Here is a 17,576-nt window from a genome sequence, read left to right on the forward strand (position 1 = left end):
CTTCTGCCACATGATCAGGTAAAAACATCATGACCTTTCATGTATGGTAACTCAGTTATTTATTAGTTGTGGTTGTCTCTAAATTTGGATGAAACTGTGTTTCTAGCTACAGTGAAACATAACACAAATCTGAATTTATTTCTACGGTAGCTTAACAGAAAAAAAAAAGCATTACTTGAGAGTCACTCACCAGTAGGGTAATCAAGCAACAAATTTTGAAACTGTGACGCTATTAGGCAACCCAGGGCTTTTGCTTTGTCTCATAATCGGATCTTCTCTAAATTTGAAGCTTTAAGGAAGTGAAATCACTGCTTCACTCTTCACTCAGAAAATAGCAAAACTTTTTTTTCCTTTTTAGTAATTTCGTCATAATATTTGGTTATTTAAAAGTCAAAATGAAATATAACCCAAAGAAAAATTGAATTCTACATAATATTGTAGACCATCAGGATTCAAGTTTTTCGGGAACAAGAAAACTATTCCCTTCTGTATATCTTTTTCCTTTGTCATTATCTATTTGGCCCCAATAAAAACAAATTAGTTTTTTATACAATCTTGATAAACTGAAAAGTGAAAACCCAAATTCCAAAAGAAAAAGGAATTAGGAAACCCTCGCATATCTATTGTATATAAACAAAAAAAACACACGAATACGATCAATTAGAGACGCAAGAAAACTAGAACAAAGAAAACTATTCAATCTCAGTGTCCAAAATGGATGGAAATGCCTTTCTCTTTCGAGTTCCTTGCCCACATGCTAGGCGCAGGATACTCAAACAGTGCTTATGGCAAGTCGACGGCCAAACAATGTTTGTTGCAAAGTGGGCTCCGGGTGTCACTCCAGAGAAACCAGCTTTATCTACTGTTCCGGTCTGGCTTGACTTCCATGGAGTCCCTCTGCAATTCTTCAACAGAGATGCTCTAAAGGAGATAGCAGGCCTTGTGGGTCATCCCCTGTACCTTCACCCGTCTACAGAGAACCTCACTAACATTGAAGTGGCTAAGGTGTATACTGTGATTGATCCGCGGACGCCGCTACCGGAGGCAGTAAATGCTCAATTCGAGTGCGGAGAAGTGGTGAGAATAGGGGTCTCGTGCCCTTGGCTCCCGTCGCTGTGCTCTCACTGTTCCAAAGTTGGGCACACCATCTCTAAATGTCCAGCTGCTCCTCCTCGTTGCTTGATTTGCAGATCTGTAAAGCACTCCACGGATGCTTGTACCAGAACAAATTCAAACAAGGATAATGGTAAAGCTCCAATTCCCAGCCAATACCCCATCGTTGGATCTTCTGGAACGGGTTTACAGAATCAGAAGAGATCTGTTCCAATCCTCTCAAAGGGAAAGCCTCCTGCCTCGAAACGCTGGGAGCGATCAGACAAGATGAACAAAATCGATCCCCCCCTTATAGCTCCTCCTTCCGTATTGTCATCACGTCAAATAGCCAACTTTGAGCAACATGATGTCTCAATAGGCAGGCTCTTTGTTGATCTTCGACCTGAGAATTATGAGTCACCTATTGCCTCTTCTAAAGGTACCTCTGAAGATGATGATCCTGATCCTGACTCAGAAGGGTTATCTAACGATGAAGACAATCCAGATGATGAAGATGATCAGTTCATTCGTGTTATATCGCAAAGGTCAAAGAAGCAAGCGAAGCGTAATGCTAGGGGCAGAGGCCCTTTAAACCTCTGATTTTTAACCCCTTTATGGATATTTTTTGTTGGAACATTAGGGGTTTCAATGATAAAATAAAGCGTAGCGGCTTTCGGAAATGGTTGCGGAAAAATAAGCCAATTTTCGGGGGCTTGTTGGAGACACATGTCAGTAGTATCAAGGCAGTGTCTATCATAAACAGAGTTTTCCCAGGATGGCATTACGAATGTAATTATGAATTCTCGGAGTTAGGAAAGATTTGGCTTCTGTGGCACCCTTCGGTTACTGTCTCGGTGCTACACAAGTCGCTCCAATGTATCTCTTGCTCAGTAAGGCTTCCCTTTGTTGCTCTAGAGCTTGCTGTCACTCTGGTCTACGGCTCAAACTGCAGGAAAATGCGTAGGGAACTATGGTCCGAGCTCTCGTACCTATCTGTCCAAGCGCCTATGGCCTCTTCTCCTTGGGCAGTCGTAGGCGATTTCAATCAGATTCTGGATTCATCTGAGAACTCTTCTGCCTCTGCCGCTTACTCAACTCGTGGCATGAGGGATTTTCTTAATTGTACTATCTCAGCTGCTCTATCCGACCTTCCTTATTGTGGAAACTCGCTTACATGGTCTAATAATCAAGGTCTCACGGTCATCTCTAAAAAGCTTGATCGAATTCTGGTAAATGATGTATGGCTTTCTTCTTTTCCTGATTCTCTTGGTGTGTTTGGAGACCCGGGTATCTCAGATCACAGTCCATGCTGTATCTTCCTTGACGCCTCCAAGCCCAAAGTCAAACATCCGTTCAAGTTCTACACCATGCTAAATGACAATCCAGAGTTTCATGAAATCATCTCTGAGTGCTGGAACTCCTTACCATTTGAAGGGACATTTATGCTTAGGGTTTCTAAGAAATTAAAAGAATTGAAGAGCATCATCAGAACTTTCAGCAAAGGAAATTACTCAGGGATAGAAAAAAGAGTTTCTGAAGCTTTTGATGTTCTTACTCACTGTCAGCGTGTTCTCCTATCTTCTCCTACACCTCAAGCCGGCTTGGAAGAAAAGAAAGCTTATGAAAAATGGTCCCTGCTTGCCAAGGCTGAAGAGTCTTTCTACCATCAGAGATCACATGTAACTTGGTTAGACAAGGGCGACTCAAACACACCCTTTTATCACCGATTCGTAAGAGCACGGAATTCCATCAATCAGATTTTGTTCCTCAAGGATGATCTGGGTAATATTATTGACACCAAGGAAGGGATAATGAATCATGCTCTGGAATATTACGAGAATTTGCTTGGTAGATATTCACCTCCAACAACATCCACCTTGGATGATATCTCCCAGCTTCTCGATTATAGATGCCCTCATGCTGTGTCTGAAGCTCTTCTAACCCCTGTTTCTCCCTTGGATATTCAACAAGTTTTCTTCTCCCTGCCAAAGAACAAGGCGCCTGGTCCAGACGGTTATCCAGTAGAGTTCTTCACTTCTCATTGGAAAACTGTTGGAGGAGATATGATTTTGGCAGTACAGGAGTTTTTCTCTACGGGTAGGCTGCTTCAACAATGGAATTCAACGATATTAACCCTCATCCCAAAGAAGCAGAACTCTACCTTAATCTCTGATTTTCGGCCTATATCGTGCTGCAACACAACGTACAAAGTAATCTCAAAGATTCTCGCAAATAGGCTGAAACAAGTACTGCCATCAGTTATCTCCAACACGCAATCTGCGTTCATTCCCGGAAGACTGCTGGTAGAAAACGTCCTTTTGGCAACAGAGTTAATCCAAGGCTACAACTGGAAGAATATCTCCAAGCGATCTATGCTTAAGGTTGATCTAAAGAAGGCTTTTGACTCTCTTGATTGGAGTTTTATTTTGCTTATCTTACGAGCCTTACGGTTCCCGGACTTCTTTGTTCAACTGATCTCCCAATGCATCACAACGACGCGTTTCTCAGTTGCTGTCAATGGCGAGCTTGGAGGTTATTTTAGGGGTACGCGCGGCCTTCGCCAAGGCGATCCGCTGTCCCCATATTTGTTTGTTCTAGCCATGGAAGTCCTAGCTCAGCTCTTAAACAAAGACTATGTAAACAGGCTCATTGGGTATCATCCGCTTGCTACTGATCCGGCTGTGACGCACCTTGCCTTTGCCGACGATATTATGGTTTTCTTTGATGGTCAGCATAGCTCTCTCGAACGGATTGCGGAAACGCTAGACAGTTTCTCTGCTTGGTCAGGCCTCTCGATGAATCGTCAAAAAACTGATCTCTTCGTCGCAGGAATGAGCCCGACAGAAGCCTCAGACTTATCCAGCCTCGGCTTCTCTCTTGGCTCGCTTCCTGTTCGATACCTAGGTCTCCCATTAATGCACCGTAAGCTCCAGATCTGCGATTACAGACCGCTAATGGACCAGCTCAAGAGGCGTTTTTCTTCCTGGTCAAGTAGAGCCCTCTCCTATGCTGGAAGAAGGCAGCTACTCTCCACTGTCATCTTTGGAACTCTGAACTTCTGGTTTTCAAGCTTCATCTTACCCAAAGGCTGCATAAAGGCAATTGAATCCCTTTGCTCAAGGTTTCTTTGGAATGGTAACATTACTAGTAGGTCTAAAGCTAAAATCTCTTGGAAGTCAGTATGTTTACCTCAATCAGAGGGGGGCTTAGGTTTGAGAGATCTTACTACTTGGAACCAGACTCTTTCTCTCAAGCTGATATGGCTGCTTCACTGCGAAGATGAATCCTTGTGGGCTTCTTGGACAAAAACAAATAGGCTAAAAGGCGAAAGCATTTGGAGCATCGATGCGGAAAAACAGCGCTCTTGGATTTGGAAATCCATCCTTCACCTCCGACCTTTATCTGAACGTTTCATAAGGTGTGAAGTGGGAAATGGAACTTCGGCCAGTTTCTGGTTCGATAACTGGCTGCCCTTAGGTCCTTTGATCAAGTTCTTTGGTTATAATGGTCCTCAGCATATTGGTGTCCCTCTTCATGCCAAGATTAGAGAAATTTGTCCTAATGAAGGTTGGCTTCTACGGCCTGCTAGATCACCTAAAGCAGAGCAACTTCAGATCTTACTCTGCACGTTGCCTCTACCAGCCCGATCCCTTGCTCCTGATGTTTATAAATGGTGTGTTAATGATCTCAGCTTAGCAAAGTTCACCACCAGTCTTACATGGGAAGCCATAAGGAATAGAGGTGAACAAGCTGTTTGGGCTCCTTTAGTCTGGTTCAAGGGCCACATTCCACGCCACGCCTTTCATATGTGGGTTACTCAGCAGGACAGGTTGCCTACTCGCGCAAGGCTTGCTACTTGGGATCCAGGTATTGATGCATCCTGCCTCCTTTGTGTTGGATGTGTTGAGACAAGGGACCATTTATTTCTCAGATGTAGTTTCAGTGAACAAGTGTGGCACCTCATAACCAAACGTCTAGGCTATCGGCCTACTCTGTTCCATACTTGGACAGCTTTTGGTGACTGGCTTAGTTCATCGGACTCTACCTGCCCCACAACGCTCCGTCGGCTTGCTGCACAAGCAACTATATACAAGCTTTGGTCAGAGCGTAATAACCGTCTTCATAACGCAACTTCCTCTACGCCTCAAAGGATCTTCAAAGACCTGGACAGGCTAATCCGGAACTCAATCCTTGCAAGGAAAGAGCGAAGGAAATTTAGAGGTCTAATGCAAGTTTGGCTAAAGCATTCTTGATTGTTAGTTAGTGATATTAAATCCTAACTTGGAAGTCTGTTGATGTTTTTTATCTTTTTTTGGGCATCATTAGGCTTGACAGCATAACTCTTTGTTTGTACAAATTAGCTTCATTTTAATGATATTCACATATTTATCAAAAAAAAAAAAATAAGTTCATTCATCTCTTCTCTGATGTCTCTCGCCATAAAACTCTTGTTCATCTTCTTTATCATTGATTTCTCCGTCGCAAAATATATTACAAATAAAGATTCAATAGTAAAACAAGATAATCAAGATGTGTATATGTCACACATTGACTATTCCAATTTTTTCAAACAGAAGATTGAAGGATGGCAACGTGAAGCAGACGAGAGATACCCATCATGGACGAATAGCAACAACAAAGGTCATCTGGACAGCTCTTTTTTCCTACAAGGCGAAGCTCAAAATTACTTACGACATTGGAAGGAGTTGAAAAATCGTAAGGGATACCCATACGCTGACTTGCAGAAGAAGATAGGGGTGTTGTGGCCACACCAAGTTGGTAATTGTCCTGAATTTGAAGCCCCACATCTACTGACGTACATTATGCATGGTCTTAGTCGTCATGGCTAGTTTGTGTTCTCACGATGACTTCATATTTTGTTTTAGGGAAAGTTTGTTTTCTTAAATTGTTTTTTTAAATAATAATTCGAATACTATAAAATAATATAGTTTTCATGGGATTTGAAAATAATATAGAGCTTTCTAGTTGTGACAAGAGATCAAAATTATGTTTTCGTCACTATCTTCGTTTTATCAACGAACTCGGCCTTTTCTCTCTCTTCTTCTATAATTTTCTTTTGTTCTTCATGTTATATATGATTATGGATCTATATAAAAAAAGATGGAGAAGAATAGTGATGGGTTCGCGGATCAACCCGCTCCGCCTCCGCCGCGGGTCGAATCATTTTTTCGATTCAAAAACTCGACCCGCATAACCCGCAAACAAAATTTTTTATATCCGCACCCACCTCTCCAAAATCCGCGGGTAACCCGCCAAAACTACGGATAATATTAATTATATTAAAAATAGTTATTTTAATTAAAAATGATTATTTTATAATTATATAATGATTATTTTAATTAAAAATAATTATTTTATTTATATAATAGTTATTTTAAAAATACTATTAAAATAATATATTTATAATTAAAATTATATAAATATTTTACGGAAAATGTTATCAAAAATAGTTATTTATAATAGTTATTTTTAGAATGTTATCAAAAATTATATAAATATTTTACGAAAAAATGTTATCAAAAATAATATATTTATAATAGTTTTTTTTTAAATACTACCAAAAATTATATATATATTTTATGAAAAATGTTTTTTTTTAATTTTTTTTTAATTTGCAGGTCGACGGATACCCGCGACTCAAACTCGGCTGACACGCACCCACCCCGCTCAGAAGAAGAGTTGATTACTCTTTAGGACACATTTTGAGTTTTTCTTACATTCATAGACATTTTCCACTTGTGACACACTTTTTTGTGGGGTCTATTAGACTTTTGGACAACTATACCCTTAAGGAAAGAAAAATGTTAGTTTTTTTATTATTTTTCTTATTGTACTTCATGATTTCATTTGCTTTTATCTCAAAATCTAAAATATATTAAATAAAAATAATTGTCATAATAAATTATATATAAATTTCTCTATCTTTCAAGATCCATTTTCATATATGTATGTTAACTTGTAAACAAAATTAATTGTGGACGTGGATTCCAAAGTATGGATAGTAGAGTTATACATTAGTTGTGGACATGAACACCTAAACACATAGGTCATTGGCTTATACCTTTAAGAGCTTGTTCTTCGCTATAGTCTTCGGTAAGAAGAAACCCAGATAACCATGTTTCCACTGTTACTTCCACCGTCACCGGCACCACCGATACCATCACCAGTTTTGGTTCTAACTCGTTAAAGGTCTCATCTTTCGATCCGATATACATCGATCTGCTGGAGACTTCCTCGTGACCACATCTAATACAACGCAACTAGCTCTCGATCTTCGATAACACAGCTCGATTAGAGATGTCTTATCCATTGGAGCTCTATCAGATCTGTCTTATCAGAGATCGAGAGTTAACTAGTTGTGTTGGATTGGATGTGGTCACATGGTAAATCTTCAGCATCCAAAAATGAGATTTTTAGCGACTTGGAACCATTTGATCGTGGTGGTGGCTTGGCGGTGCCGGTGACGGTGGGAGTAACGGTGGAAACGTGGTTATGTTGGTTTTTCTTTGCTAGAGACTATGCGAAAAATAAGCTCTTAAAGGTATCAGACAACAACTTTCTTGTTAAGATGTCCACGTCCACAACTAGTATATAACTCTACTATCCACGTTTTGGTGTCCACGTCCACATTTAATTTTGTTTACACGTTAATATATATATATGTATATATAAAAATGAATCTTAAAAGATAAAAAAATTATGTATAATTTATTATGAAAATTATTTTTATTTAATATATTTTATAATTTGAGATAAAAGTAAATGAAAACATAAAGTGGAAGAAGAAGAGAATAGAGATTCATGTGATGAGAAGAAAACAACTTTTATATTAAAAACATAAAAGTAATGAGAGAAAGAATAAAGTCTAGAGTTATAAAAGTATTTTTGACATAAAAAAATGTGTCTCAAGCATTAAGTTCTTTTTTTTCTAACTTCATCAATTTTATTAATTAAACCTTACTTGTACATAATTTTCATGTAGAATATTTGTTATGAATACATGAACATAATTAAAGTTCTTATAGTTTCTATAGTGTAATTGAAAAGTGAAAAAAGTGTCGGTGGATGTAAAAAACTCAAAAGCACATGTTTCGATTAGGTGGATTTTACGAGAACAAAATATAGCATACTATTAAAGCGCAAAGCATGTCATCAAACAATGGTCCGGTCCAAGCCCGATTCAGATTGGACTCCTAACCCATTAAGGAACCGCAAAGAACATGTATGAAGTCCGCAAGAGTCTCCCATTTATTTAGAGGCAATAAAGATACTCTCTGTTTTTTTCAACTATATATAAGCCTTTCTTCCAGAATTTTTTTTTTTGCTAAATTGTAAATATCATTAAACATAATGAAAATTCGGTTACAATACAATTGAAACCAATATCAGCTTATCAGGATCTTGAGAGCCGCAAAAAGTTAAAAAAAAAAACAAAAGAACCTAGGTAATTAAGTCCAAGTTTTCCGATACTGGTGCTTGAAATTAATAAACATTAAAGGACAGAAGACAGTAAGCTAAGCTCCCAATCCTAAGCGGTTCTTGCTCTAGAGAACTAATTAGAAAGCAAGAGAATAGCCTGAAGGCAAGTTCAAATTCTTTAAGAATTTTTGACAAATTTTTTTCAACTTAAACCAAAATTGTTCATAACCTTAAGACATTAGAAACACGCAACGACGAATTGTTCATAATTTTGATTTGTTGTTTGTGTACACAAAACTGTTTGATTTGGATACTAATTAGAGTAAATATATTTACGACAAAAAAAGCCAAGTTGGCGAGTCCCTCTCACGCGTTGCAGAAAAACTTTGTGTTGTTGTTTGTGTGTTTCTGTCGTTCAATCTTTTTTAGGTCACCGGACTTTTCTCCGGTGTCGACGTAAACGGTAGAATTTTATATAATATTTTTTTTAAAAAAATTAGAATAAATATGGGATCAATAGATATATATATATATATATATTAATTTTTTTGGGTTCGCTACCGATTAGTGTAGATATAAATGAACAACATACCAAATCGATGAAGGAAACCTAACTTTGAACAATACAAAAGCAAACACAAGTAGTTTGAAAGATCAAAACGTGTTCTAGAAAACACAAATATATTAATGTGCTGATCGTGTATTACAAACATATTTAATATAAATTTATTTGAACGGCTATTTCGGTTGAAATAACGATTAAAAAGTTTATTCTTCTTTTGAATTTTTAAACAGAAAGAAAAATTATCAAAATAACCATAATAATAAATAACACATCCATAATTAACACTTGCGTTCAACAATGTGAATGGTGTTTTTGTTTAGGTTGTATCCGATATTATACCCTTGCATTGAAATGGCACCGATGATGATCATGTCGTCATCAACACTTCTCGTGATGCCCAGGCATAGTGTTCCAGGGGTGCCGTTGGGGAGAAACAAATCCCTAGCCTCCACGGTTATTGTGGCGCCACTAGTGAACTCGAAACCAATATCAATCAGCTTTCTAGCAGAGTAGAGAGCGACGCTTGACTGATGTAAATCTTCTCATTGCATCTTTGACTTCTCTTTCAATGAAATCATACATTGGTTTTGATAAGTGAGTTAGTGTTGTCCCTGTGTGGCTGTGTCAACAAATACCTTGGTTGGGGAGCAGTCCAAGAATTCTTGGCCAACAAATATTGTGTCAACGACGAAGATATATACTATGACCGACGACTGTGACATTGATTCTGGTGCGGGTTCCATATACAATCGTTAACGTCGTTTGGTGTGTCGTCGTCAAACGCCGTGCAGTGGTTAATTTAGAAAAAACTAAGATTAATGTTTTCTCGCCGTTAGAAAAGTATAATACTTTGTTAGATGATTTTATTTTTACTACTTGAGAAGATAATTACGAATGTTGTCTCGATTTCTTCTCAATCTCCTTCTTTTTATCCTATTTTCACATGATTTTAGAGTATAGCCCGAAATTTTAGACCTTTTAAAATTATTCCTTTTTATAACAAAATTAGCAATACACACAAGATATATACGTAAACGTTAAAACCTAGTCTGTAAACGAAGTGGAGAAGTTTTATTATATAAACGCAAACCTCTTTTGTGACAAAAAAAAACACACACACAAACTTCTATCATCAGGCTTAACCTAAAAAACTAATCAATCTCTGCAACGATGTCTCTGGCCATAAAAGTCATCATACTCTTCATATTGGTTGAATCTTCTTGGGGAAAGTATGTTGTAAATCCGTTTGTGGATGAGGAAAAACAAATCAATCAAGGTAAATCAGAGATTGACTATTTCGATATTTTGAGAGGGACGATTAGAGCATGGCAAAGAGAAGCCGAGCAAAAATACCCACTTTGGACATCCGCCAATTACATGGAGCGAGCTTCATACTTACAAGAGAAAGTTCGAGGTTATGTTCAGCTTTGGGGGAAGTGGAAAAATCATACAGAATACCCATTCGGTGACTTGCGGAACAAGCTTCAAGGTGACTTGTGGCCAGTAGAGTATGGTGTTCAATGTCATCGATACGAGGGTCAAATTATATTGACGTATCTTATATATGGCCTTAGTGCAGAAACTGACTGACGTACATTATATGCGGCCGCCAATGTTTTAGTTCCTTCCATGTTTGTTTTCTGTTTCAGAATTGCATGTTTTTCTTCAATTTTTATTGTCTATGGGGGTTTTGCTTTTGATCCTTTGCTTTGGCTCTTTTCCGAAATAAATATTTTTGTTTTTACGAACATGCTTTGCTCGGTTTGGAGACAGAGAATACAAGATACCGAGACAACGTACTGGAACATAACCTCAAGAAAGAAAATAAACGAATTGTCATGTGTAATGATGTCACATGATTATAAATTGTATGATTAATTTCATGTCAACGTCACGGCCGTACATTGGAATTTTAACTTGTAATAAAATATGAACTTTTTTTATTCAACGGGCGTAGTTTTTTTTTTTTTTTTTTTTTTTTTTTTGATAACTCTGGTATCTGGGCAGCCATATTCCCAACTATCCCCGAAAGGGGTCCAGCGCCCCAACGGAAGGGATGTTAAATCCGTTGTGGCCAAGACTCGAACCCGGGTGGCGGGCAGTACAGATGTACCTCCTTTACCACCAAGCTACGAACGCTTGGTTCGGGCGTAGTTTTTCTTGACCTATAAAAATAAAAACAAAATTCAACTAATCAACTCAAACGATTTTACCTTTTTTATTTTATTTTTAACCTTAACCTTTTGCCTTACAATTCATCTGAAAAAAAAATGATTATACGTTTATAGTTTATACTGTAAAACTATTCTACAATACTGTGTTCGTCATGGCTAAGTGGATCATTTATTTTCTCTGAATGTGGCCAGTAGATTCCTCATATGTATTTTGGGCCGCAATATGAGGGCCTGGAAACGATGGCTAGAAACGACAAGCATTCCATCCCAGTTACAGAAAAATCGGCAACCGGCACAGGCAAGTCTTGTTCAGCGTCTCCGAGTTCTTCATCTTCTGGCACACCTCGGACATACAAAACGTTGATGCATCTGTTTTAACACAACCAGTAAGAATATAAAACCAAGTGATCCAAAAAAAATTAACACAACTAACAAAGGTTAAGATGATGAATGTGTGTTCAGTTAACTTTTAGAATGAAGTAAGAAGACAAAAGAGGTTATATATTACCTGATCAAGATCTCTCCGAGGTTTCCTGTCAACTGTCCATCGATGTATTCTTCAGTGTTTCCAAGCTGAAAAACAGTATGACCAAACTCAAATGACTAAACTGAAAAGAATGATAGGCCTATCTGTATAACTAAATTGATTTCTATCACTCCTAGCTTTTAACATTACAACATCAATCTTTGTTCAAAACTTCATCCTACTTTAGCATTCTCGAACAGATCATAAAAACGCTATAGGAAAGTACCTGCAAGTTCATGTAGGTGTCAACAGAGGCGAGGAAACCTGTAAAATAGATAAGACTCTTGTAAGAAACATTACAAGGTTTTGGTTATCATATCAAAACTCATAATGGTTTTAAAAAAGATAATACCTTTGTATTCCATTCCCCATTTGAGCTTGACGATAACCGTCTTTCCGGTTAAGTTGTTCAAGAACGGCTTCGGGTTTACCGGTATGGTCTGCACAATCCTCACCAATATACAAAACAAATTACAAAGCCAAGCTTAATAGAAATCGTGATAAAACCCTAAAACAATCATGGGTTCGCAAAATCAGAGCTTGAAAACACCAAAGTTCGCAGCTTTTTTGAAAGTTCTAATGCTACTTGAACAAGTAAAGTTACGACCTCTAAGATCAACCAAGCAAAGAAAAAAAGAAATCGAAGCTCAAATTAACAAAACTTACAGTTACAGCCATGAGTGATGGAACGAAGAAACGAATCGAAGAGCGGAGGAAACAAATCACTAAAAACTTACAAATATATTTAGTGTAAAATTATTTGAACGATTATTAAAATAACCATAATAATAATAACACATCTATTACGTATATATATTCCGTTCTACAATATGAACACTGTTTTGTTTTAGATTATAGTCAAAGTTATAACCTGCATAGAAACAGTCCCAATGATGATCATGTTGTCATTAGAACTTCTAGTGATGCCCAGGCATAGAGTTCCAGGGGACCCATTTGGAAGGAACAAACTCTTGGCATCCACACTTAAATATGTCTCCCATTATATCTTCCATTTCACTTTCAATAAAATCATACATTTTTGTTGATAAATGAGTTAATATTGTTCATGTGTCAAGATATACCGGATTGCTAGCCCACCCAGGTATATCTTGACACAAGACAAATGATAACTCACTTATCAAAAACAATGTACGATTTTATTGTGAGTGAAGTGAAAGATAAAATGGAAATAGATTTAGTAAATGAGAGATACATATGAGAATGAAACTGATTTGGATTTTCATTTGGATTGAGACTATATGAAATGATTTAGGATGCGGTTTTAGAAATGCTACATGCACTTATATACCATAAAGGAGTTGTATTTTAATGATAAATGAAAGCTTCGTGAAGTTGAAGAAAGTGGAAGAAAAGCATGTGTCACCCATAAACGATGGAATAGGTGTGGGTTGTGTAAGTAGAAGTTAGGTAAAAAGTTGGTTTTGTATTTTGGTATGTATTCGGAAATAAATAATGATGCATTTTAAAGGAAAAGATTGCATTACAATTCAACCATGGACATTCAGATTTCAGAGAAGACCACTATTTCAGTACAGTAGAGTTTGCCTTAGAATTCAATCATAGGACTTTCGTATATCATCACAATTTCAAATAACTAAAACTGGAAAATTTGATTATATACTGTAAAAATATTCTACAGTACTGAATTCCGAATTCGTCATGGCTAAGGTAGCACGTGGGTTTTAATTACACTAATCGAAAAGGGTCATTAGTTTCTCGGAATGTGGCCAGTATTTACTCATATCTGTTTTGGGCCGAAATTTGAGGCCTTGAAACGATAGTAAAAAATGACACGCATTCCATTATATTTACAGAAAACTGGCAAGGAGTTTGGTTTGCCAAACATCTAAACAGCTTGTGGCTTTTCTTTAGTTTCGAGGTATCAAAAAATTCAACAACAGTAAAGCTGAAATCTCACAAGTTGGGTTAAGATGCTCATTTCTAAATGCACGGCACATGCTAGTCTTGTTCAGCGTCTCCAAGTTCTTCATCTTCTGGCAAACCTCAGACATACAAAACGTTGTTGCATCTGTTTGAACAAAGGCAGTAAATTAAAACCAAGAGATCCAAAAATTTAACACAACTAAAACAGGTTAAGATGATGAATGAATGTGTGTTCACTTAAAAGCCAAGTCAAATTCTTAAGTCTGATCAACTAATGACACTACAACTTTGTTGAAAACATAAAGCAGATTCACTTATACCGGAGACAATAACGAAGTAAGTGGTAACATTGAGAGTGAAGTAAGATAAATTAGGTTATAGATTACCTGATCAAGATCTCTCCGATCGAGGTTTCGTGTCAATTGTCCATATATGTATTCTTCAGTGTTTTTAATGAGGGACTATTCTCTCCATTGAGAGTGTCCACGTCATCACATATTTCTTCATGTTGTCAACAATAACATAAATCCTCTCTCTCACAATAGTGTTCTAAGAGCATCATCAATGCCATTACTCTCGGCTCGATAACCCATGTACGTTTTTTAGATTATTTTATTATTTTTATTTTTTTTTCAGTTAAAATTTTTTTTTTTTAAAAAAAAAGCCAATCGCGGGTTTCCACGTGGCGATGGGATCCGCGTACAGTAATGAGTATGTCGGAAAATTGGTCCTTAACTAGAGACTGCAAAAGACTAATTTGGCACAGATTCTTAAATTTGGAGGGTCCCACAGATTATTATAATAATTTAATGTTAAGGATTCTTTGTTAAGAATCATTGTTGCAGATGCTCTAACTCTCTCCATGTCAACAGCTGAAAGTGATATCTTTCCACCCTCTTACGTTTCGGAAACGTCTTCTGCCTCTTCCACTTTTAGTTCAATCATCAAACAATAAGTCCCCCCAAATAAGTGAAGGCCATTGAAAAAAGGTCCTTATACTTATCCACTTAATCTTTTTTTTTGAACTAATTTTTTTTAACCTGAATGAATCCAGGGGAGTCGCAAGCCCGCGGATGGACTCCTTTTCCAGAGAATTCAAATGGGTCCTAAAACATGGACATATATCCGCGTTAGGTGAACAGAACAACGAACTTGAAACGTGTAATGTATTGTCACTTAATCTTATTCAGATGGTCTATGATCTTTTTCATGTTTGTTACTTTCTCATTAATAGTAGCTCTTTACGTTCTTCCTTATGTTCCCTAATGTATCGTCATCTCGCAATAGTATCTTATTATATAAAGTAGAGTTTCTTCTCTCCAGGGCCCTCCACATCAGCAGACACGTCACAAATTCGGCTCACAAGAGCCTGACACGTGTCCCTTCTTGCAATACACTGCGTTTCATTAATGAGACATTGGGCTCCTGCATTCCATTGTTTGTTTTGATTACCGAGTTAAGCCTGATACCCAGAGGCCCATATATTGTTCATGAACAACACGTTGTTTTAAGGTTTGGCCTCTTCTTAACACCAAAAAAGAGTTCTTCTGCGTTGTTCCGTTTCCTCTTCTTCTTTTGTTTTTTTATCACTGTTCCGTTTCCTCTTATAATCAGTTGAAAAACTGAGAGTTACAGATCAATGTGAAGCACTATCTGACATTAAAGGCGTGTCTACTCTCTGTAAGAAGGTGTATCTACACCTATATAAAGGTTATCATTCTTCACTTGAATATCTATACATGTCCGTTTCTTCTCGATCAGACCAAGCTCTCTCTACTTTACGGTTATATGGAAGCGATCTCTGCTTCACTTCAAAACCCTAATCTTATCCCCAAGATCTCTCACTCTTCTGGTCCTCTTTCTGCAACCACCGTGGAGATTCCGAAGCCTGCTTTCGTTTCTGTAGAGAAGGTGCCGGCTAAATCTCCAACGAAAAGATCCTCTGTGTCTGATAATGGAGGAGACGAGACTGATTTGCCAACCACCACGAGTGAGATCATTCTTTCAAGATGCTAAGTGAGTTACTGGAAACTGGGATCTGAAACAATCCGAGGCAAAACAGATCGGGATTCGGCGATAGTTCATGGTTAGATCCTCTAAAGCTCGAATCTTTATTTCAGTTATGCACTTTATGTAAGCTTATTGCTTTGGTTTTGTAATAAGGTATAGGGAGATGAGTGATTGATTGTTTAATGTGTGCTATTGTTTTACTTATAGAGACAAAGAGGAGAAAGTGGCTTGAAGATAACTCAGAAACAACTACTAACGGTTTTTTTCTCTTTGATACCTCGATTATCCAATGGTGGGCATGGATGAAGCAATATCATCACAAGAATATCAACTCATCAATTAACGGTGAAATTTGAAGTTTTTGTCTTGCAGGTCGTGCTGCAGTGATAGGGTTCTTCATGGCTTACACTTTTGTTCCTGTCATGAATCCGGATTTTTTTCGTATTGAAATCTAGAGGTCTGTTTGAAATTTGTAGGTTGAAAAAGGGTTTAAAGATGTTGTCCAAGAGATTGAATCTGAAGTTAGCTGCAAGCTGGAGGAAGGTAAACCTGGGATGCCATTAGATAAGAGATTCATCACGAGTTTATTGAGTTTATACCTTCTGTGCTTTCAGTTTTCACCAGAAGGATAGGGTAAGCAGCAATGAGAATTTTTCTTCCCTGTAGAAGAAGCTTAGCTTATTTATAAATAAGAATAAAGAAATGAAAAGAGATTAATTGGTTTGCGTTTGGCCTCTAACAGAGACGATACACCAGGTTGCAGCATGTGATTTTTGAGTTAGAAGCTTCAGAATTGGTTGGATCAATTAATAGACCACGTGCCTGGCCAGCCTTTCGAGCGTATGGTTTGGAGTTAACTGAAGTGCTGAGTAATCTTACAGATTGGAAGGTGAATATGGTGATAAGAGAGGCTAACTGGGGTGCTTTCTTGATTGCTCAAAGCGTGACAAAGGAGATGAGACTTCAGTCCTATGTGGCCCAGGGTAATCCTTCTTTGTTACATGGTTTGCTTGCAGAGGAAGGTACGGGGAACAGCGTGTAACAGATGATGGTGGAGTTGAATGTCTATGGTGAAGCTATGTGTTTTTGGAGAGAAGGTGGAGTTTTAAGCTCTTAGCGTTTCTATTCGCTTTTTAGTTTTTAGTGTAATTTCAATTGTTGTTTGAGGTTCCTTTTGAATCTTTATGGTGTTTTTGACACTTTCCATTTCCTCAAGAGTAAAAAAAATTGGTTTGCGTTTCATGGCCTGATTTGTAAGATTTAAATATAAAGTTTTGGTCTTTTGGGTGGTAGTTTGCTTAAGAATTTGTCATTTAGTTTGATTTTCGTCTAACCTTTCATTTGTAATGGCTTTCCATAAATTGGTTTGGTGGACAAAAGTTTTCAGTTGTTTTGGTCATTTTGACTTGCCTTATAAATAGCAACACTTAATTATTGGTTAAACTAAATAGTAACACTTAAATTATTGGTTAAACTATAATCATTTAACCAATTTTTATAGTAACAATCTAGCTAGAGAATTTTTCATGTCTGACCATTAATTTCTTACTTATACCATCATCTCTATAGTGTTATATTATAGAACCCTCAACAAACTATAAGTTCTAAAATTTTCAGATTTATTAGGCAGAAAACAATAAAGTAATAGTTTAAAATTTGTATACTAACTTATTTTAATACATAATTCTAACATATATATATTCAAAAAAATTAAGAATTCGACCTAAAAATGGTGTCCAACGTCTGTGATGAAGGGATGGTCATCTCATACAGAACAAGCTTATGGGGGGGACAGAAAATGACTTCTCATAGGAGTTTGTATTATTTTCAGTTTTAAGGGTTGCGTAGATGAAGATTTGATTTA

At 37.2% G+C, this 17,576-nt stretch overlaps 3 protein-coding genes and 1 long non-coding RNA gene across 8 annotated transcripts; 3 read left to right on the forward strand and 1 right to left on the reverse strand.

Annotated features, from left to right (window-relative positions):
- Positions 1–714: 714 nt before the first annotated feature.
- On the forward strand, positions 715–6,133 carry LOC111201856. The gene is made up of 3 exons (XM_048777092.1): positions 715–1,637; positions 1,733–5,324; positions 5,454–6,133. Exons 1-3 carry the CDS (start codon positions 715–717, stop codon positions 5,940–5,942), a joined length of 5,004 nt encoding a protein of 1,667 aa, XP_048633049.1. The 3' UTR covers positions 5,943–6,133.
- Positions 6,134–10,205: 4,072 nt separating this feature from the next.
- LOC106441304 lies at positions 10,206–10,949 on the forward strand. Its single transcript, XM_013883138.3, has one exon. The coding sequence runs from the start codon at positions 10,268–10,270 to the stop codon at positions 10,685–10,687; it is 420 nt and encodes a 139-aa protein (XP_013738592.1). The 5' UTR covers positions 10,206–10,267; the 3' UTR covers positions 10,688–10,949.
- Positions 10,950–11,077: 128 nt separating this feature from the next.
- On the reverse strand, positions 11,078–12,772 carry LOC106441034 (probable small nuclear ribonucleoprotein F). 4 transcript variants are annotated; one of them, XM_022716998.2, is made up of 6 exons: positions 12,669–12,752; positions 12,464–12,522; positions 12,150–12,237; positions 12,024–12,061; positions 11,780–11,844; positions 11,078–11,640 (listed from the first exon to the last, which is right to left on the reverse strand). In XM_022716998.2, the coding sequence occupies exons 2-6, from the start codon at positions 12,473–12,475 to the stop codon at positions 11,472–11,474; spliced, it is 372 nt and encodes a 123-aa protein (XP_022572719.1). In that variant the 5' UTR covers positions 12,476–12,522; positions 12,669–12,752; the 3' UTR covers positions 11,078–11,471. The 4 variants fall into 4 exon arrangements, with proteins under 4 accessions (XP_022572719.1, XP_022572720.1, XP_022572717.1 ...); XM_022716999.2 differs by having other exon boundaries at positions 12,470–12,522; positions 12,669–12,748; XM_022716996.2 differs by lacking the exon at positions 12,464–12,522 and having other exon boundaries at positions 12,669–12,772.
- A 2,457-nt stretch (positions 12,773–15,229) lies between these two features.
- Positions 15,230–17,004, forward strand: LOC125591160. 2 transcript variants are annotated; one of them, XR_007327145.1, is made up of 4 exons: positions 15,233–15,788; positions 15,920–16,084; positions 16,189–16,345; positions 16,455–17,004. It is a non-coding gene; the product is annotated as an uncharacterized LOC125591160 (long non-coding RNA). The 2 variants fall into 2 exon arrangements; XR_007327144.1 differs by having other exon boundaries at positions 15,230–15,788; positions 15,920–16,345.
- Positions 17,005–17,576: the final 572 nt, after the last annotated feature.

The sequence above is a fragment of the Brassica napus genome, chromosome A3, assembly GCF_020379485.1.
Source record: "Brassica napus cultivar Da-Ae chromosome A3, Da-Ae, whole genome shotgun sequence".
NCBI lineage: Eukaryota > Viridiplantae > Streptophyta > Magnoliopsida > Brassicales > Brassicaceae > Brassica > Brassica napus.